This window comes from Asterias rubens, chromosome 16 (assembly GCF_902459465.1).
Source record: "Asterias rubens chromosome 16, eAstRub1.3, whole genome shotgun sequence".
Lineage (NCBI taxonomy): Eukaryota > Metazoa > Echinodermata > Asteroidea > Forcipulatida > Asteriidae > Asterias > Asterias rubens.
Window position 1 is genome coordinate 5,201,354 of NC_047077.1, and position 21,363 is coordinate 5,222,716.

At 38.6% G+C, this 21,363-nt stretch overlaps 3 protein-coding genes across 6 annotated transcripts in view; 2 read left to right on the forward strand and 1 right to left on the reverse strand.

Moving 5' to 3' along the window:
• Window positions 1–19,500, reverse strand: part of LOC117301072 (sperm-associated antigen 1-like) — a 35,973-nt gene extending 16,473 nt beyond the window's left edge. Inside the window, exons 1-8 of one of the 3 annotated variants that reach the window (XM_033784955.1) lie at window positions 19,156–19,500; window positions 16,991–17,139; window positions 11,049–11,094; window positions 5,215–5,372; window positions 3,305–3,379; window positions 2,410–2,494; window positions 1,960–2,073; window positions 1,124–1,295 (exon numbers count right to left, since the gene is read on the reverse strand). In XM_033784955.1, the coding sequence (XP_033640846.1) occupies window positions 1,124–1,295; window positions 1,960–2,073; window positions 2,410–2,494; window positions 3,305–3,379; window positions 5,215–5,360 (592 nt within the window). In that variant the 5' untranslated portion in view covers window positions 5,361–5,372; window positions 11,049–11,094; window positions 16,991–17,139; window positions 19,156–19,500. Of the gene's footprint in view, window positions 1–1,123; window positions 1,296–1,959; window positions 2,074–2,409; window positions 2,495–3,304; window positions 3,380–5,214; window positions 5,373–6,593; window positions 6,903–11,048; window positions 11,095–16,990; window positions 17,140–19,155 lie in introns of those variants that run through there. The other 2 variants (XM_033784953.1, XM_033784954.1) reach the window with 2 other exon arrangements.
• Window positions 6,916–11,812, forward strand: LOC117301073 (uncharacterized protein PB18E9.04c-like). 2 transcript variants are annotated; one of them, XM_033784956.1, is made up of 5 exons: window positions 6,916–7,083; window positions 7,351–7,473; window positions 8,179–9,027; window positions 9,560–9,744; window positions 10,529–11,812. In XM_033784956.1, exons 2-5 carry the CDS (start codon window positions 7,407–7,409, stop codon window positions 10,631–10,633), a joined length of 1,206 nt encoding a protein of 401 aa, XP_033640847.1. In that variant the 5' UTR covers window positions 6,916–7,083; window positions 7,351–7,406; the 3' UTR covers window positions 10,634–11,812. The 2 variants fall into 2 exon arrangements, with proteins under 2 accessions (XP_033640847.1, XP_033640848.1); XM_033784957.1 differs by having other exon boundaries at window positions 6,926–6,987.
• Window positions 14,817–16,503, forward strand: LOC117301074 (major centromere autoantigen B-like). Its single transcript, XM_033784958.1, has 2 exons — window positions 14,817–14,923; window positions 15,670–16,503. The coding sequence occupies exons 1-2, from the start codon at window positions 14,917–14,919 to the stop codon at window positions 16,404–16,406; spliced, it is 744 nt and encodes a 247-aa protein (XP_033640849.1). The 5' UTR covers window positions 14,817–14,916; the 3' UTR covers window positions 16,407–16,503.
• Window positions 19,501–21,363: the final 1,863 nt, after the last annotated feature.

Here is a 21,363-nt window from a genome sequence, read left to right on the forward strand (position 1 = left end):
AATGGGGGCCAGATTTATTTGTTTTCATAGGGCACTTCAAAGGGTCAGCGGGAAGAGAAAGGAAGGAAGAAAGGGGAAAGCACGGAAAAGTAACGCAAGCCGGAACCTACATGTTGATGGCTTGTGTTATTTGTATCAACATGTTCAATATTACAGATCACACCGAAGAAACAAAGACCAAGAACATTTGCCAATATCAATAATTTGGGAGTTATAGGAAAGGAAATTCATAGAGTAAGAAATGTTTACAACTTATTTTGCTGAAAAAATTATTCAAGGTAATTTTGTCAAAATGGCCTCTGAACGGAAGCTTGTTTAAGAATGTGTGCTTCACACTTGACTGGTGGTCAAGCACCTTTCGGTCACCAGATGTTACGTCAAAACAATGGACTGATCCGGCCTGTCAATCAAACTGTGCGCGTTCACCCATTTGACCAATCACAGCAATGATTGTGGTCGGACAAACTCGGTCATGCGTGCGCGTATATTTGGCACGCGCAGCAGAATCGTGCAGAATGTCATTGGGAGTGCTCGTACACGTGTCTTGCTCATGTGCGCGGTGGGCGGAGCTTAGTGGAAAGCCGGAACGGTCCATTCAGCAATGAAGGGGTTAAATCAATCAAACAAAACCATTTAAATGATTGTAAGTCATACAGTTAAAAAGTCCATCCTATAAAAATCATTTTAAAAAGAATGTATATAAACAAATCAAACAAGAGCACTGAATCATAAATATGCATCATACGTCATATAAAGAAACAAATCATACAATAGCAATGAATAAAAGTTCACTTAATGCAATATAACTAACCAAATACATGTAAATCAAAGTATATATTATACATGAAATATGGGTTAAAAAAAATTAATCCTTACAAAGGATGATTGTCAGTCACATAATAATAGTAACAATCATATGCAGTTCTCATATATAGACGATGTGACCTCTATTAACACAAAGTGTGACCTTGTACGTTTAAGGGCCTTTCTGTCAAGCAAGATGGGAAATTTAAAATGTTCGGGTCATAATTGCAACAAACTCACATGTTATTAGAAATACCAGAGCTTGAGTCCAGTGCGCTTGACCAATAATCCACATGATCTTTGACAAATTAAACATTACCTTCTGTTTTGATAACGCTGGCAAGGTCTGCCTTGCGTTTCTGCGCCTTTTTAGCCCCACTCTCTTTATCCACTTCTTCAGCCGCAGTGTCAACGTCAAATTTATCCCATGCCCGGTAATCGGAGGACTTGATCCTGTCTGGAGACGGCTTGGCCCAGCACTTGTCTTCATTCTAATAGCAAAGCAAAGGATCATACCATATTTGAGATTCAATATTTAAAGCTTGATGTATAACTGTGTACAAAAATGGAGGGTGGATGAGTTTCACAAGTTATGTCAAACTTAGGAACTTATACCCCCAGCAGTATCCCTTGGCTAAAAAAAATTCTGATGGGGACCATGTGCTATTATTAGACTATTGCCATCTTGAGATCGTGCTCTATCTTTGGCTGCTTGGTGCGTTTTTGTTGCGGCTGAAAACTCAAATACAACTTGTGAAAACTTTGAGGGTGGTTGCCGGTTGCAGAGTTATAGGCAAGGCATCTGTGGGCGGTGCGAGTGCTTAAAGGCAGTGGACACTATTGGTAACTGTCAAAGACTAGCCTTCACAGTTAATGTATCTCAACATATGCCTTTTAAGGGTTATTTAAAAATAACTAACCTGTGAAAATTTGAGCTCAATCGGTCATCAAAGTTGTGAGATAATAATGAAAGAAGAAAACACCCTTGTCACACGAAGTTGTGTGCATTTAGATGGTTGTTTCGGGAAACTTGAGGTCTCAAAATCAAATTCGTGGAAAATTACTTCTTTCTCGAAAACTATGGCACTTCAGAGGTAGCTGTCTGAATTTAGGATAACAATCACAACAGGCACATTTTGAGGTTTGGAACCTCACCTTCTTCCCTTGGGTGTTGACACTGACAGGTTTGCGGACTGGTGGGAGGTCATCATCCTCCTTATCAAGTCCTGAACTGCTGATCGTTGTTGAATTCATCTTAGCTGTCCAGTCCTGCCATAATAAGACGATCTCATCACATTAGAACGCCACAATTTTATTATATTTCATTTTGGGGTTATTTTTACACTACTTCACTGCCACAACACTACAAGTAGATAGTTCCAGAGTGCATTCAACCTTTTAAAGAACAATATACATGAACATGTACGTACTTGGGTAGGGGTAATTCATTCACTTGTTCACATGTTAATACACCCCCGATGCAATATAAAACATCATAACAATACAAATTTTATTGTCTGATTTTGGCAACACCATGTCAAATCCAACACTACCCCAGCAGCACCAAAGTCTGTGGGAATGACACAACAAGAAACAAGAAGTTACCTTAATGTCTGAGTTCAACTGTTGCTGCTCTTCTTTGTCCAGTCCCATCATGGACGTTGGGGGCTTGTCCTTACGGAGTGTCCGGCTGTTTTTGGTAAAACAAATTTAACTATTAAAATTTGTACAAGTTACATGTACATTCTAATAATAACCGCATTTATATCCTTTTGCCAAAGAATACAGAGCACCAGGTATTTTACTGCAAGGTGAGAGGGGCGAAGTTTGAGTTGTAGGCCTATGAGACCTAATCCTTAGCACACCATGTAATGGTTTAAAAGGTTCTGTGGCGCAATATGCTGCCAATCCAGCCAGGAACACCGGGGCGAACACCCTTCTCTTTACGATAAGTGCACTGGGTTGTTTTACATGTGTTTACATAACACATGGGACCAACGGCTTTATGTCCCATCCGAAGGATGAAGCAATGGTTAAGTGTCTTGCTTATAGAAACTGTCTTGCTGGTCAGAAACGGCAAAGTTTGAATTCGCTGCTCTTAACCGCTCGGCCAGGACACTTCCACGAGATACGTAAAATGTACGGCAGCAGAAGTCAATGTCAATTCAAAATTGCGTGTTTGCGCCAGAGGGGTGCCTGGGTGTCTTTTGGATATGCTGTTTAATTTACAGCAGTTTTTGACACACTTTCACCAAATCCTGGCTAAAACCTTGACAAGCGTTGCTTGCACACTCATTAAAGTCTCCTTCAAAATTAACTTGTTTAAAATTACACGTGCGCTTGTGAAAAAAAAATTATAGAGCGTCATGCTTCCCATATATCTAACTCAGCCTTCAGCCTCGTTGGATATAGGGAGAGGAGCGCTGTATTTTTCTGTGTTCCACTGGCGCTTATGTGATAACTTATAATGTCATCATATGATTACTAATATTATTATTACCTTTTAGGGTCTAGTTTTTCTATCTGCTGTTCGCAGTAAATGATGAGCTCAGGATAAAATCCTTCCTCTCCAGTCCTAGATAATGAGAAAAAAAATATATTGTAATAATTACAATTTACATTTTAATTACAACAATAAAATTGGACATTAATCAATGCCCAAGTTAATTTAGGCAGTCCTATTTGGTTGAAAGGTGGTCACATGACCATTTAAGAATAAATACATAGCTGATACAAACATAACTGGAGCTGTGAATGTATATTTGGCACTAGCTGATGTGGGCACAAGGTTAATCCGGTACGAAATGCAAAATCTATGCACTTAACGACTTCTTACAAAGTACTGGCACGTTTATTCGGAGGACATTGGTTCAAATCACACTCTAGTAAAATTGTCATTGATCAACCCCAATTTTTTTCAAATTAACTTAGTCAGTTTCCTCTGTGGTTTAATTTGAATTACAAAGTCACACCCCCTTTTTAAGATCATCCAACTGCTGCAAGGGCTGACTATAGGATTTAATAGACTTTCCAGACTATTAATATTTATGCAGATTTTTTAAGGGCCAAAAGACCCTGGACATGCTGGAAAGCGAGACTTCAGTAAAAAGAATACCTAAATATTTACACATGAAACTACAAAACACATGCACCCAATGTTAGCCTAGAAGGTACTGTTCATACATACAGTATGGTACTTTGTGGAAATCTGCTGTACCAGTACCAGCTGTATGTACAAAACAGAAACAAACTCATGCACCCACGATAGCCTGGAAGGCCAGTACATGCACTCTGTGGTAGCATGATCACTATGTTGAACAACCCTAAAAATGTCCCCCAAGTACATGTATTAGTTTGGACAGACCCAGCTGCAGGAAGTATGAGGCTCAGTAACCAAGCAGTGTCATGACTAATATCGAAATGACTACATTATCGCATGATACATGTTCATGTGTATTTGATCCTTGTAAAAAGTGAGAAAATGTTAGCGTCAGGCATGACTTTCATCTTTGAAAGGGCAAGGCCTTTTTTCATTTTGTAAAATGGCACTTCCATTGTTAAGTCTAAGGGGAAATTTTGAAGGGGGGCACCAAGGCCAAGCACCTTTGTGTACAAAGCCATTCCAGGCCTGCAGAGACAATGGCTTACATTTTATTAATTGTCTTTTTTTCAATCTGGGAATGCATCGGTGTGCAACTGGTGCGCAACCATTTTTTTGTGCTACCCATGCCATTTCAGCGTTTCCCCTTAACAGTGGTTTGCTGACCAAATGCCAGTTCAAACACCAAAGAGCGCGCGGCAGAGTTGTGCAGAAAGGCATTTGAGAAGTGCACATGTTCTTGCTCACACGTGCGCCGTGGGTGGAGCCTAATGGATCGGTCTATTAGTCTGTATCCATGCACAATATTATAGGTTGAAAAGAAATTCAAATTACAGACCTTTGAAAAAGCTGACGCACCAGCAAAAAAACAAGCTTACTGAGTCCTGTCTGGCAAGACGCTGAAAAAGTTGTGGGCAATTCCCTTTATTCCATTTTCCTTTACCTCAATTTTTTCTCAAAAGTCATCAGCAAAATTCAAGTCTCTTCTCAAAACTTATCTTATGTCACAGGTTTTCAATGACTAATTTTGTTGTGTCTGTTTTTCTTTGAGTTGTGTTTTGTTTTTGGTTTTACTGCGCCTTGAACACCCAGCAGGGTGGATATGTGCGCATTACAAGTCTTACTATTATTATTATTATTACTCATTCACTATTTTTAACATAATACCCACGCTTTTTGTGCTATCTGGTTTTTTTTTATGGTTTTTTTTGTCTCTGTATTAACTTTCTTTGGTTTCTGCTCTTTATTTTGTTTGTTTGCAAGATACGCAAGGGTTGTTATAGTAAGTGGATATTTAGGTTTTGGCCTACCTGAGAGCTCTTAGGATTTTCTCAAGTTCCTTGAGGTCCGTGCATTTTCCGATGTAGCCGTAGTCCATGTGCTCAATAGGAACGGAGTGGCTCGAAGTGGACTTGGCTCCAAGGAGGTTCCGCATCTGGTTACTGGGGCAATCCATGCCTGGCTCTGACTGTAAGTAAAACAATCAGGGTAAACAGAGCTCAATCTATCTTTCTCTACTTCACTTAGTATTTGTTCAGTGAAAACCAGCGGAAAAACGTTGATAACAGCGATTCTGGCTACTCACTTTTATAGCGTAACCAAACTGTACAGCGCTGTACAGTGTAGACCAAGGTATGTAGCTCCGCTTAATCCTCTTGTTTTGAGTCCTCTTAATAATATTTATCATTTTATCCCTAAAAAAATCCTTCAAAGCATCCACATTCCAAAGTCTGATCTCTTATAAAGTAAGTTCAGATGTAGTTGCTATAACGTAACCCTCCTGCCGACGGTGTGTCGGCAGGAGGGTTACGTTATATCGCAACTAGTTGAGATGCCTTTTCCATCCATTATTCAGTGAAAAAAAAAAACAGCGAAAAACCATCCTTTTCAGCAATGTACGCGAAAACCTACTCATTTGTGCACGCTAGTTTGAGTTGCTTTGGCCTTGGGTTAGGCTCTCTGATTATCTCTAATGACCTACTAATCCCTATGTATGTATTACTGTCCACGGCATGTGTCACAATGCATTGCGCTCGCCGCTCTCTGAGTCTGACTGAGACTGCGAAAAAACGTTTATTTAGTCTTTATTAGGGAAATGTTTCCGTATGGCGCCACCACTTTTTCATTTGATATGAAATAATTATTAATATACATGTAGTATCTAATTTACCTCAAGTCAATGAGATATCCCTTTTACTCTTAGTCAAAATGAGTGAAAAAGTGGTGGGGCCATACGGAAACGTAACCTTTATTACTTAGTTAGACAATCGAGACATCTGTCACAACTATGAACTTTGTCATAACAAAAGTACAGCAAATTACAGTAAAACCTTACCAAGTCATGTGTGACAACAAAGTTTTCAAAAAAATCAAACAAAAACAATCAAACTCAAATTTAATTTTTAATTAAGATATTAATATTGATAGATTTGTTTACACAAATCTGCAGTTACTTGATTTTATAATCATTAGTCTTGAGGGCAGCATCCATAATTTGCACTCGATCCTGAGTCCAAAACTTTCTAGTTCCACCCCCCCCCCAACCCCTTTCAGTCCCGCCCACTCCATCGTTGCCACCGGATCCGCCGTGCTGCACGCGCACACGGACAGCCGTAACGCATAATTATAAGTCATTTTTAATTTTTTCCCTCTTTAAAAATGTCAGTGAAAAACACTTTGCGACATTTACCATTTATCATCAAACGAGACTTTCACAAAGCTCCAGAAAAGCATTCTCACCTTGCAACCTTTGAAGAAAGCGACAATTTGCAAAACAGCGGATACAGCTCGTTTTCCAAACTTGCACAAAATTACCCCGTTAAGAAATTCCGTGAAATTTGTTATTGCAAAGCAATGGTGATTTCCCTTGGTGTGCAACCCAGACGTACCGCCATCATTTGACTACAGGGTTCCTTACCCTTTGAGCACCAATCTAACCAAGCTGACTAACTTAGCCAACTGCCACGAGAGGGCGGTATAGCAAGTTTTCATAACATAGCTGATTTGTTTTTGTACACAAGAGTCGAAGCAGTTCAAGAAAAGTACACGCCCAATTTCCTCTTGAAAACTTGTTTAATTAGGAGGTGATAATAACAAAGTGTATCAAATGAGTGAGTATTACGACTAATGAGGATATGACGGAGGGTTACAAGATGATTTTCTGTATAGGGGCAGAATAGGTAAGAATAAAGAAACCCTTTGTTTGCTTAGTTCAAAATAAATGATTAATTAAATATAAATGTTATTGTAAAAAATAATATAAAATTTGTAAATCTGCGTTGTTGGATTGTTGTTACCAACAACGTTTCTAAGTCCCCAAAAATAGTCAATGCACAAACTGAGCAAAATTACACCGTAACATACGGCCATAAAATAAAAACCCAACCCTGTCTGAATTCATTTCATTTTCATGATGAATGAAATTCATGTGATTTCTATTTTTTCAGAAAAAAAGGGTGAACAAAACATCATGTGTGTGGAAAACTCATGAACTGAGCTGAAAATGAGGATGGGGAAAGAACAAGATGGACGACTAACTTATAGGAACTGTGGAGGCTGGTTCATTGTAGGTATGTAAACTATAAAAAGGGTTTTTAAATATTTTTAATCAACAAATACCTCAGCAGAGAGTTTATTCACCCTGGTTTAAGACTGTTCAGATCGCTTGGGGTTTTAAATGAAGATGGAAACAAAGCCCATATTCCGATATTGTTGTGTCAAGACTCAAAGAGGGGAACTGACAAATCAATCAATTTATAATGCTTATTTTAGTTTTTTATTTCAAAAGCAAGAGGTTTTGGTGTGAACATCCACACAATGCATATTTTGCGTGATGCGCCAACATTGTATCGATTTAAGGTAGCTGGTGAAACCAACATAATGCTCCATAAGTATTTCCATGTATGGTATTGTTATTTATGATTTTCAGAGCTTAATCATAGTCTCAGTGGGTCTTGAAACAATGCACTCAGAAATTGGCCGCTTCCCAAAAGAAAGTTTAACAGTTTAACTAAAGAATGGCCCTTAGCTTGAGTGAATAATGAGCATTTCTGAAAATATCGGCAAAAGAAAAATCACAGACTCATGATTGATGTCCAGTCGTTAGTTTACTGGCCCTGTGGTCCAGAGTAAAATTCGAGCCTTGCCTTTGACCCTGTTGGTTTTATTTGGTGAGGATGTGTACTTTGTAACTCGTTCCCGCCCCCGCCCCCCACACTTTTTATTTTAAATAATAATGTAAATTTGATTAAATTCTCTTTGATCCCACTCTGCAGTTTTTAGAATTGTCATGCTCCAAGTGGCCATCACGCCTGTGGCTCATTCAACGACAGAGCTCCCACCCCTGTTAGAGGTTGATTCCCTAACACCAGTGCCTTCAACCAGATCCCTTGCCAGTACTTACCCTCCATTCTTAGATTTAGGAGAAGGTTCACTAAATGAAAGCGTCACAACAACAATTCCTGGTGTATCAGAAGAGTTTAACTCGGCACCTCCAGGGACTGTTTCAACTATTTCAACTTCAGTGAACGCTGTCATAACATCAACTACGGAATGTGTTGATAACTGCACAAAACCCCAGCTCACTGAAGGGGGAACTACAGAGTATGTGGAAACGAGCGAGGATCAATCTGAAATATCAACTCAAACAAAACCATCAACAGTAGTATTCAACTCAACCAGTCAGCCAGAACCAACAACTCCACTAACATCACAGTCTTCTTTTACATCCACTTCAACTCCGGAAACCTCAACACTCAACTCAACATCCACAACGCCACGAGTTACAGATGGTTCAACGAGTGGAGTTGACAAATCCACGACAACATTCTCTACTCAACCATCAACACCAGCCACCAACAGTCCTTCCCCCACCCTATCTATCACCCCTGTCCCCACCCTATCTATCACCCCTTATATCACACTTCCAAGTACTCTACAAACAACAACGCCTGTCAGCGAATCTACACCTTCATCCACCACTCAAAGCAAGGCATCAACTCCAAGTACATCCACAGATTTTATTGCCACAACAATGACTGATGTAAATAAAAGCGGTTCTGTGCTTACAACACAACAGTGGGTTGGAATAGGCATTGCAATTGCACTAGCTCTTGTACTCTTAGGTGAGTATGTCAAAACTGGTATTAAAGGCTATGGACACTTTTGGTAATTACTCAAAATATATATTTAGCATAAAAAATTACTTGGTAACGAGCAATGGAGAGCTGTTGATAGTATAAAACATTGTGAAAAAAATCTCTCTTTGAATAGTTTTTGACAAAATATGGTTCTTTGAATCTGAGAATGACTCCAGGCCTGAAGCCTTTTCTCAGGCATCTGAAAGCACAAACATTTGTGGAACAAGGGTGGTGTTTATTTCAATATATTCTTGCAATTCTCGGTTCCAAATTGAACTCCAATTTGTTATTTCATGTATGTTGGGATACACCAAGTGAGAATACTTGTCTCACATGTCCAATTACTTTAAGGGAGCATCCTACACCCATTCCTTTCAAATTAGTATGACAGTACAGGGCTCGGATTTGACACTGGACTCCTGGCATTAGCTTTAGTGGCTTGGGGGGGGGGGGGCACTGACATGACTGACCCAAGGTCTAGTAACTCATGTGGAATTTTCGTTTTCAATATCTGCAGGTGTAGCAGTGATTTTGTTGACCTGGTTGAGAGCCAGACACAACCTGAGCAAGAAACCAATTATCACTGTCAGTAAAATGGAATACGCCCAGAGTACCACCCTGGAGAAGAAGACGGACCCACAGTGGCGGAAAAGTCTAACCATGGCACTGCAGTCCATGAACACACACATTGAAGTACCAACAGTAAGTTTAATTTATGGTGTTGGGGTTTCACACTGACAGCAAATAATTATGTATGATACTTTGGAAGAAAACACAAATGCTACATTGGCGGGATTCGAACCCATGACCCCCTGCATTCTAGAGTAACCAGAGGCCAGTTCAACTCCTCATTATCAGGCCAAATGTGTGGGGTTTTCTAACCCATGACGCAACTGTGGGTGCGTTCGACCCCGCGGTGCTCACTCGGGTGAGCCCTGACCGCGCTGTGCGTGAGCCCCTGGGTGAGCCCCTGCCATGAGCTAATCGAACCATCACACTCGTCCTCTCGTGGTGATGTCATGCACCTCGGGTCACCCCCATCCAAGTGACCCACTCCACAAGCAGGGCACTGGGGGCCGACCCGGGTGTGACTAGGGAAGCTAATCAGACGCACCCATTATTAACCGCCGAACCACCGATGTATATAGGGTCCTACTCCATGTGCTTTTTGTGTCCTTTTTGGAATAATAATAATAATAATAAGACTTGTAATGCGCACATATCCACCCTGCTGGGTGTTCAAGGCGCAGTAATGATAATAATAATACACAATGGAATGTCTGGATGGACATTTACATCAGCCGTAGGACGGACAGTGAAAAATTGAGGGCCCTCCAATCTGTGTTCTTAGAAGAAGCAATTGGCTTGTATCTACTTTATCCGAACCACTGATTTATATTTTGGTTAAAATTAGATTGATTTTGGTAATTTTATACTTTTCTTGTATTAAATGCAAACTTTGTACTTTTCTGGAATTGAATTGAAGGTAACAGATAAAGAGATGCAAGCAGTGGACAATGCAGCATTCAAGGAAGATACAACTGACCCCAAGACAACCAATCAGGACCCTTTACATCTCACAAAGGTTTGAAATTGACCAATGAGGATGCTTTACATCTCACAAAGGTTTCAAACCAATCAATGAGGCATCCAATGAGGACGCTTTTACATCTCACAAAGGTTTGACACCGGCTAATGAGCTAGCTCGAACTCCAAGTTGGCTGCAACAGTATTCCTTTTTTTTTCATGTTGTGGTTTTCTTTTCTTTTTGGAGGGGGGGGGGGGGGTGAAAGGGTGTTTGTTGTGTTTTATCCAAGCTGGAGGGTTTCTTCTAAGGAGAAGAACAAAATGTCTTAAAGAAAGTGTTGTCCATGGTTATTGCTGTACTTTTCAAACAAAATTTGTAAGGTGGTGAAGAGTTGTAAATTTTGTTCATCAGGAAATAGTGATAAAATGTTTATTGTGACCACGATGCTGTGGGGGACGCTAGGTGGCAGCAGACTCACCTGGTTAATCCACCATTCTTGGAAATGTGCGTATTCTCATAACTGCCTAAAAAGAAAGAAAAAAACACACCTTAATTGTAGTGATGTTGGACTTTATATTGCCATGCTTTGTAGTGACCTCAAAATAATTTGAGAATTGGCCAAGAACCTGGGCCACAGGTCCAAGTGATTCTAGCCTTGAGCCAGTGAAGACCAGTGGTCTTGTGTTTTTCAATTGACTAAAACTCACCTCTGTCACAGTGTAATACAAAAGAAAAGGATGTACAATAATGACTTTGTGCCTTATTGATATCTTACAATTGTATCAATAATCAAAGCATAAGCATGTACGTATCCAACTTCGAGGCATACTAAATATACCATATCTAAGCTTAGCAAATGAGATCCATCTTTTCATAATGCTTGTGCGATTGAAAACAGTCAGCTTAATTGTGTACCAGGTTCTTTTCTGGTATTGTAAACAAAAATATGGCCCAGTAGACCTATATATTGCAAGCCACATGCCCTTAATTCGAACCCTGAGATTCTTTGTTTGTTTGTTTGCTGGGTGTTATGTTGTGTTGTTTGTTTTTTGTTTTGGGGGGTTTTGCTTCTAAATGTATGCTTTTGTCACAACAGAAATTGATTTATTTGGTGTATTTAATACAGCATTACTATTTAAACAATACCTAAAATTAAAATGTAAGAAAGGTCTGTTTATTTAATGATGTTAGTCTTGTACCCTACACAGATTCAAATACCATAGCCCCCCCCCCTCTCACCCCCCCCCCCCCCTAACCAGGGCCCACTTCATAGAGCTGTTTTTAGCACAAAAAGTAGTGTATGCACAAAAAGAAATTTGCTTACTTGAATAAGGTTACCAACCTTAGTACCTTGTCATATATACAATATGTGACTGGTATCCTGCTTGTTTTTGCCTAGCAGAACATTTTTAATCAAAAATATTCGTTTCCCTGGATTGTTGCTTTAAAATGCCGGGATAGCTCACTGAGCCAAGTTCACAATTGGCATGTACTAAGGCTATGTTATGCCAAAAGCGCTATGCATACTTAAAGGAAGTATAAATCGTAAAGTATTGAAAATATAGTATCTATTTTATTAGCTAGTTTTTATAAAAACTTTGCTCATAGCATTGTATTTTGTTTCCAATGATTATTTTATACAAGTAATGATTATTTTATACAAGTAATGAGAATGAAGAAAAGGCATTGAAGTATATCATTTAAGTACAAGAGAAAAATACATGAAATACCAGAAGTTTATTTTTAATGTTGTATTAGGATAATATGCAAAATATTTCTATTGAAAGTTATTTGACGAATTTAAAAAACAAAAGGTGAACAATAGTAGTTTTAATCATAAAAATTATAGTAATATTGACTTCTTATATGGTGCTCATTCTGTCACTCATTTCACTCCAACAATTTTACCCCTGGTTACTTGGCTATTTATTTCATTCCTTAAACCATAAACCATCTCAGCTGATCAGCTCCCTAGGGGGGGTGTACGTAATTCAGCCTGTGCTGCCAATATGTAGCGCACTAATGCTAAGTCAATCACAAGAGCCATCTCTTTACCGTCACAGGTGCCTTTTTACCCATGGGTACACAGAAGTTAGGAAGTGTCTTCCTCAAGGACACAAGTGTCATGACTGAGATTTGAACCAACACCCTGATGTTTTAACCACCAGAACTCGAGTCTGATGCACTAAGCGGCTCGGGCTACGACATGCCATCTTTTACTATAATCAATGGTAGTAGAACTTCATTTAATACTTTTCAACAGTTAAATTGCACAGGTTATCTTAACATCCATGTTTATTCCTTATTCCAAAGTTTTTTAGAGAGAATTTTTAATAGACTTACATGTTTGTTACTAAAATTGCTAAATCCATTCCTACAAAATCAGTTCATTGTTGCATAATAATATTTGTGTGTGTTAAAACACTTAGCCACAGTCTTTCAAATTATTGTATTCAAAGCTGAACACAATGTTGCGCACCTTAAATTATGATGAGTAATTGAAAAGAAATATTAATTCAGCTGCATGACACAAATATTTGCATTTGTGAAATAGTACTATAATCTAAATAAATACAGGGTAAAATGGTGTTATACTTCAGACATATGAAATTCATGCAGACAGAAATGTGTTAAGTTTATATTTAAATATAGATTAATGGAATATATATGATGATGCAACAAAGGGATTTTTTATAACAAGTTTTCAAATTGAAATAATATTTGCACAATATTGGCTTGGAATTTGTGGTTGAGAGGGCAAGGCCATTTGCATTTTACAGGAGGCACTTCCTTTAGGAAATCTCAACAATAATCAGAAGTTGTTAAGGGACACCAAGGCCAAGGCAAGGGCAAAATAACTATACCATGGCCTTGGTAATTCCATCCAGGTCTGTAAGCCTAGTGAACTTGTTTAATTTCAAAACCAATTTTTTTTTAACTGACTTGGTAACTAGCATTGGAGAGCTGTTGATAGTATAAAACGTTGTGGGAAACGACTCCCTCTGAAGTAAAGTAGTTTTTGAAAAAGAGGTAACTTCTCACTAAAATATTAAAAGACTTCTAGCTAGAAGTCGTTTATTCCTATCAGAAAGCGCACAAATTCATCCAACAAGGGTGTTTTTTCTTTCATCATTTTCTCCCAACTCTGATGACCAATTGAGTTCAAATTTTCACAGGTTTTTTATTTTATGCACATGTTGATACACCAAATGAGAACACTGGTCTTTGACAATTACCATTAGTGTACCTTCCCTTTAAGCAACTTCGGCACAAAATCATAAAGTTGGAGCACAATAAAATGCCCAAATTACTATTTAAATCAGAGTTATTCAAACTGGTATGTCTAGTTTTGTAATGATTTTTTGCATTGATGAAAGCTAAGCTGTTCATCAGTGTGTCATTAAATATGTTGACATGGACTCGTGGAGTAGTGTTCCTAAATTGAAATTTAGTTTTCTGAAATGTTAACCATTCTGAATAATAGAACTCAACAAAAAAAAGTTGATTAGAAAGTACAAAAGATTCCTCCCAAGAGGTATATGTATAATAAGTGTGTGTTTTTGTGTTGTTATAAAAGATCAAATCAATATTAAAATCTGAAGCTAGCAGGCGAATGAATTGTAGACAGGGCACGAAAACTGTATACTTGGTAAATGTTTTTTGTATACGTATCGTTGTTGTTTACAAATAAAGCAAAAGTATAAGAGCAGTACAGATAAATTAATTGTTTGGTTGTTTATTTTTGTAGAGGTTGTTTAATTTTCACTGCCCATTTATGGCAATTGGCAAAAAGGGGTTTGAGCTAAAAAAAAAAACTCTTGCACTTTAAAACAACTACCAAAAGGGAGCACAAAACTAAAGCATTGAAATTTTATGTTCTCATTTTTTTCTCTTTCTTTTTCACGTTTATTTGTAATGCCTGGCAATTTTTTAGGGAAAACACTCAAACCGCATTAGAAAGTATTTGTTTGAACTCTTGCACTTTAAAACAACTACCATAAGGGAGCACATAACTAAAACATTGAAATTTTATGTTCTCATTTTGTTCTCTTTGAGTTTCTTTTTCACGTTTATTTGTAATGCCTGGCCATTGTTTAGGGAAAATACTCAAACCGCATTAGAAACTATTGTTTGAAATAAACGGCTGCGATTCCATCAACAGATAACCGAATAAAATCGGTACAATCGATTCCAAAACGTTTATCGGTTATTCGGAATCTAATTTTGAAAACAAAATGGCGTCGTTTTGTCAATGAATGCGGTCGCCGCTCGATCGTATAGTAGAAAACCGGACACGCTTCGATCATTTTAAGTTTGAATGATTTTTCAACTGAGTGATTGTCAAAATGTGTGGTGAGTACAACAAAATAACCTGCTTGTAACCAACTTAAAATTATGTTTAGACTTTGCCTACGAGCGCCGCTATCAAAGTTGTAGTACGATTGCTATGCAATTTGCATGCTATCTATGGCACGACCCAGTGGATGCAGTTGACAAATCAACCGAGTCTTGAGGGCGCTGTTTAACATGCGTGGTCTCGATCTAAACGTGCAGTGAATGATTAGATTTGTGTTTGTTGGGGTTTTTTGTTTCCTTTTTTTTAGGGTGAACAAAATTCTCCTTACACAGTAAGCCTACTGTACATTTTCTTCTTGACATTTAAAGTGTGTTAATAACCACCCATAGTGCAACTGCAAGCCACTGCAGTGCTAACTAATACAAACTAGATCATCTAAAGTAATACTAGTGCCAAACTTTAGCTAGGGGGGGCCATCCACTTCATAATGGGCTAAACATAGAAAGATAGCCATACTTCTATTTCTAACGACTAGCTTGCACATGTAATCAATGGTTTTTTGTATGCAATGCTAACTTGCATTTAATGGCAGTGGTTCAAGTACAGGATGTACTTCTTAGTTGCCAAATTTGAACAAACATTAAATTGTTAAGTTCCAAGATTCACAGCTAAAAGTTGCATCATGAAATTTTGTCATAAAATTGCAAGTGATTGACTAAATTTTTGGGCAAAACAAATCTCATTCATTCCTAACTGATTCGCATGTTTATTTATAACATGAGCATCGTCTGTATCCTTTCAGAAACTACAACATTGGCAAACGGAATCAAACGGCTGTCGTTGAGTCTTGAAAAAAAATTGGAAATTATCAAGGCCGTGGAGGAGCACCCAGAAATCAAAAAGTCCGAACTGGCTCGGCAGTTTGGACTTGCCTCCAGTACCCTATGGACTATACTGAAGAAGCGAAAGGAGATCGTCAAATGCAGCAAGTCTTACGAACACTCATGTAAACGCATGCGCCTATCTATCCACAGCGACATTGAAAAGTCCATGCTGTTGTGGATGCAGAAGACGTTGGCGAAGAAACTTCCAGTGACCAGTGTCACAATCCGTGCAAAGGCCAGGGAGCTGGCGATGGAGTTGGGTCGCAACAACTTCAAGGCAAGCTGGGGATGGTTGTGTCGCTTCCGGAAGCGTCACCAAGTACTTATTACCCAGCACCTCCAACCTATGGGAACCAAGACACTTGCAAAGGATTCCAGAGTGAAGGCGAAGCATAATTCACCCGCCCAAAAGGAACGGGGTGAGGAGCCCGCAGTGGAACTTTCAATGGATGAGTCATATGAAGATGCGATGATGCATCATTCTCCATCGACCAACGAGGCATTCCACTTTCTTGCCCGTCTTCAGGACTTCTTCAACAACAGGGAGGAGTCGAGTAATGAAGATTTTCTGCGAATTGCTGGACTGGAGGCAAGCTTAGTTCAGTGTGGCAAAAATGACCAACAAAGCAAGATTACAGACTATTTTCATCCTTGAAACATTTATTTTAAGTACTTTGGATTTCATTGGAATTACACTTTGGTCCAGTAAATGTTTGAAGCACAATGGTCATGCTTTTGAATTGCACTCAATATTATTGTTGTGGACCAAAGTTGGTCTGTTGATTAATTATCGTTATTTCCCTTCTTATTTTTTTAATACATAGTTTAATGATTTTAAAGTTTTTTTGTGATGTATTTTTGTAAGTTTTAGTATTTTTATTTTATTTTTTATAATGAATCCAACCGTATGTGGTTGCAAATAATTAAATAAAAGAAAAAATTAAAAAATTAAAAAAAGAACCTTACCTTACCTTTAAACCACTCTCTATTGTTTTGGTTTGTAGTGAGTTGGTTAAAACATAAAAACACAATAATACATGCTGTTTAAACTGTCAACAAATGAACACTGTGAAAGAATTTATGTGTTGTCAGGGCTGAGGGTTTCAGATTTTTGTGCACGTATGAAATTTGGCTTCATACTGTCGGTTTGGATACATCGCCCGAGTCTGTGGAACCATGGCGGAACTAAACCATAACTCCTGAACTAGGTTGGTAGCTAGAGAGAGAAAATATGAGTACCTGTGTTTTGCTTTGCTTGGATATTCAGCTTGGAACACTTTCCGGGGACCCTGCAACAAGTCTGTCGTGCTCAAAAAGACGTTCATGCAAGCCTATTCCACAGAATCGTTAGCTCGAAGAGTGTTTTCCAGACGTCAATATTAGTCATTCTGGAGAGAAATTCAAAGTACAAAGGCACATATTATCACCCTCAAGAAATTACTGGATCCGCACATACCTTACACAGGTAAAGCCCCACCCTTATGTATGACATAAGTCTACTCGTCACGGGCGGAAAGGGCTTCAAATGTTAGTTTTCTGCCCCAAAAAATACTAATTATGTACAAAGGCCCACATGGATTTGCACATTCCATACTCTACAAACAAGCCCAAATTCAAAGGATTAAAAAAAGACAGACACTATTGGTAATTGTCATAGACCAGTCTCCTAGGTGAACCTCAACATAATATGCACAAAATAACAAAGCTGTGAAAAATTGAATTGCTTGAATTCGAGACCCCAAAATCAAATTCTAGTAGGATCGAAATCAAATTCAAATGTTTTAGTGAGAACATCTTTCTCGAAAACTTCAGAGAGAGGGAGGGAGCCGGTTGAGCAATTACCAATAGTATCTAGTGCCTTTAAGTTTTTATGCACACATTAGGATTTTTGGTGCACATTTTAATGTGTCCATAATAAACTAATCTGCCATCAAACATTTTGTCAAAATCTGAGTCTACCCACCTCAAAATCACTTTTATAAAAGAGTGATGATTAGCCTAAGGGTAGTTCCAAATAAATTAAGAAGAATTGATCCGCACATTCGCCCGCTCCCCTCAGCTGCACCAATAATAATGTGTGATAGGTTTAGCACTTATAGACATTGGACACTATTGGTAATTGTCAAAGACCAGTGTTCTCACTTGCTGTACTCAACATATGCATATAATTACAAACCTGTTAAAATTTGAGCTCAATCGGTTGTCGAAGTTGCGAGATAATGATGAAAGAAAAAACACCCTTGTCACACGAAGTTGTGTGCGTTCAGATGCTTGATTTCGAGACCTCAAATTCTAAACCCGAGGTCTCGAAATCACTTCGTGGAAAATTACTTCTTTCTCGAAAACTACTCCACTTCTAGAGGGAGCCGTTTCTCACAGTGTTTTACTCTACCAACTTCTCCCCATTACTCGTTACCAGGTAAAGGTTTTATGCTAATAAAATATGGGGCCCGGGCGTGGTGTACCAACACTCGCCGTTCTGTCTTCATTGAGCTTGGAACCTCAGGCATTTGTGGGAAGAATGAACTTCTTTACTTCATCATTGATTGTTAACCCTCGGACTCGGCTCCGAGGTGCGCAGGTGGAGGGCCAGCTTCATGTTGTTGTTTTTTTTGTTTTTTTATCACTACAGAATGCCCGTATCGACCTACTAATAGGCCCTATATTTTAATTTTTTTTTTTACCCATACACCGATGTGTGTTAGCACTGTATATACTCGGTACTTTCCCGAGTCCTGTGAAAAAAATATCACAGGCATGTTACTCGGGTGGGTTCGAATCCCACCGAGTAACATGCCTGTGATATTTTTACGCAGGACTCGGGAAAGTAGTGAGTATACAGTGCTAACACACATCGGTGTATGGGTGAAAACCAAAATTAATATTCTTTATCCCCGATGCAAAATAAGCCCTATATTATTGTATTATATTTACCCTGAGGCATAGACATCACTCATTATAAGTTAACTGTAGTGATTTCATGGTGGGTAAACTCATAGGTTAACAAAATAGGGAAAACTTTCCGTATCCTGCCACAAATTTTTACAAAAAGGAATATCTGATTTGAGTAGGCCTAAATAAACATAAAGTTATTACAAAGTAATTTATATTCGGAATACGGAAACTATTCTACCCTTCGTACGTAAGGTAACACAACAGTTAAGTGTAATTTGAGCTAATTTTGGGCGGATAAACATTGATGGCGTGCACGAAAAATTTACCCCAATTTGTCTTCCGATTGCGCCCAGCATGTTTAATTTTCCCCGCGGCTGCTTCGAGGGTTAATCGCCATTTTGTATGCAACATGGTCCCGCACCGTTGCTGGAAATAAAAAACAGTTTCCAAAATGCTCATTTCTAACTATGTCTATACCACCAGTTAACTCCCCTTTTTGTAATTCTTACCTTTAAAATGTCCTCTTCAAGATGACGAATTCCTGAATAACCTTTGCAGAGTATATTTCCAGGGTTTTGGCTATAAAAATAACCTGTCTCCAAGGGCCGTTTCCGAAGTGTAAACTCACACACGTGTGGTTTGTTGTCAGCCCACACACGAAACACACGTGTGCATCCGGGTCACACTCGCAAGCACCGTTATCAGCATTCAAAGATGGCGCCCTCCATTGTTCATTATGATTGGTGGTCGTATAAAAATAGATTAATTTCTAGTTTGTGAGCTACAAAAACACCTTTTGTCATTGTAGAGTAATATTTTCAGAATGTATAGACTTTTATTCGTTTGATGCTTATTGACATGAAACTTTAAATAAAGTAGACAAATGTTAGAATATAAATCGCCTTCTTCTACCGAGCCTTGCATACTAATTAGATGACGTCACTCATCTCTTCTCAAGGAAACTGGCTTTATTTGCGTTTGGGAACAATGTTTGACTGTGGATAATTGTTGTTATGGGATGGAATTCTGACCGTGTTTTTTTTAGCACACAAGTTTGCACAGAAGTGTGATAAGAACAAACAAGTCTTGCTTAGCAAAAAAAGGTTCCAAGCAAGAATACCATACAGTTCCGTTGCTGTGACTGATATTTTTTCTTAGTAAAGAAATTTTGGGGCAAATAATTTGCTCAGCAGAGTTGTCTGTTTAACAGCTCTATGAAAATGAGCCATGGTTAATCTGGGCAGCTTGATTGATGACGACATCACGGTAAATTTTCCGAATAAATCTTGTTAACAAAATCAATAACACTTTCCCTTGTGTCGCGGCTACCTCAAAGAGAAGTCCCACGTGCTTTTTGTTTCCATAATTAATTACAACCCTTGCTCCAGAGAAAACACCCAATTCACATCAAGGTGCATTGAGGCATTTGAGCCATTTTGTGAGTTTGACTTTGATCAAATTATGTCTGGAACTGTTGCTTGTTTGATCACCGGGTGAAAATGCCAGCGGCGTATGTTTCGCATGGCAGAAGGGGATCGCCAGGATAAGGCAGAATTGAGCTGCTTTGGACGATACTGGGTGATAAGAGCATGGCACTTGGGAGAGAAAGATCAGTGTGTGCTACCAACAATAACTTTAGAGCAGAAACATGGGCAACAACAACATTGAGAAACATAACTCCGCAAATAGCGATGGAGAAACAAATGTTACATCATCACAATCAGAGACAGCATTAAATGCAAGCAAATGCGAAAGAAAACTCGAGTAAGAGACATCATTAAGATATATAATAGATATCGTTGTACCTGCTGCCAACACATTAGGATTCGAACTGGTATGTAGCTATAGCTACCGGGCAATCTCGGTAGTTTGTAAAACACTGCTCTAGAATTGCAAGGGTCGTGGTTTCGAATCCCACCTCGGGCAAGCACTGGGTATACATGCAGTGATAACACACATCGGTGTATGGGTAATGAATAGGGTAGATGGCCTTAGCTTTCGATCCAATCCGGACCTTCTTAAATATATATATATATATATTATATATCAAATAATAAACCACATATATATAATTTGCGTTGGTATTTTCCTTGAACTAGATCTTATATATATATATAATTAAGATAATAAAACAAGCTATATTGAGATGGGCTGGACACACTGCCCGAAGAAAGGACAACAGATGGACAACAAAACTAATGGATTGGCAACCAATGACAGGGGAAAGAAAACAATTATAGACAGAGAAGAAGATGGAGAGATGCCATCAGGGTATATGCAGGAACAGGATTGGACAAGAACTGCAAGGTATAGAAATGAATGGCATTTATACGAGGAGGGCTACCTTTTACACTGGGTGAACACAGCGTAAATGATGATGATGGTGATGATGAAAGGGAGCACTTTAATGGCTAATTGAAATTGTAGGTTGCGTTGGTATTTTCCTTGAACTAGATCTTAGGCCGCGCATCAACCGGTATGTCAGCGCTCTTGTTTACCTATAGTTGTTAATATGGGCCAAATTTCATAAAGCTTTCAAGCAGCAAATACTGATTGACAGATATATTTGCTAAGCAAAATTGAGATGAGGAAGCCAGTCACAACAATGTGAACTAAAGGTAATTTCGCTGGTTACCTGTTTATGTTATAGGCAATACATTGGCTTAGCAAGTTTTGGGCTTTTCTGGCTTTATTTTAAGGGTTCATGTTCCACAATG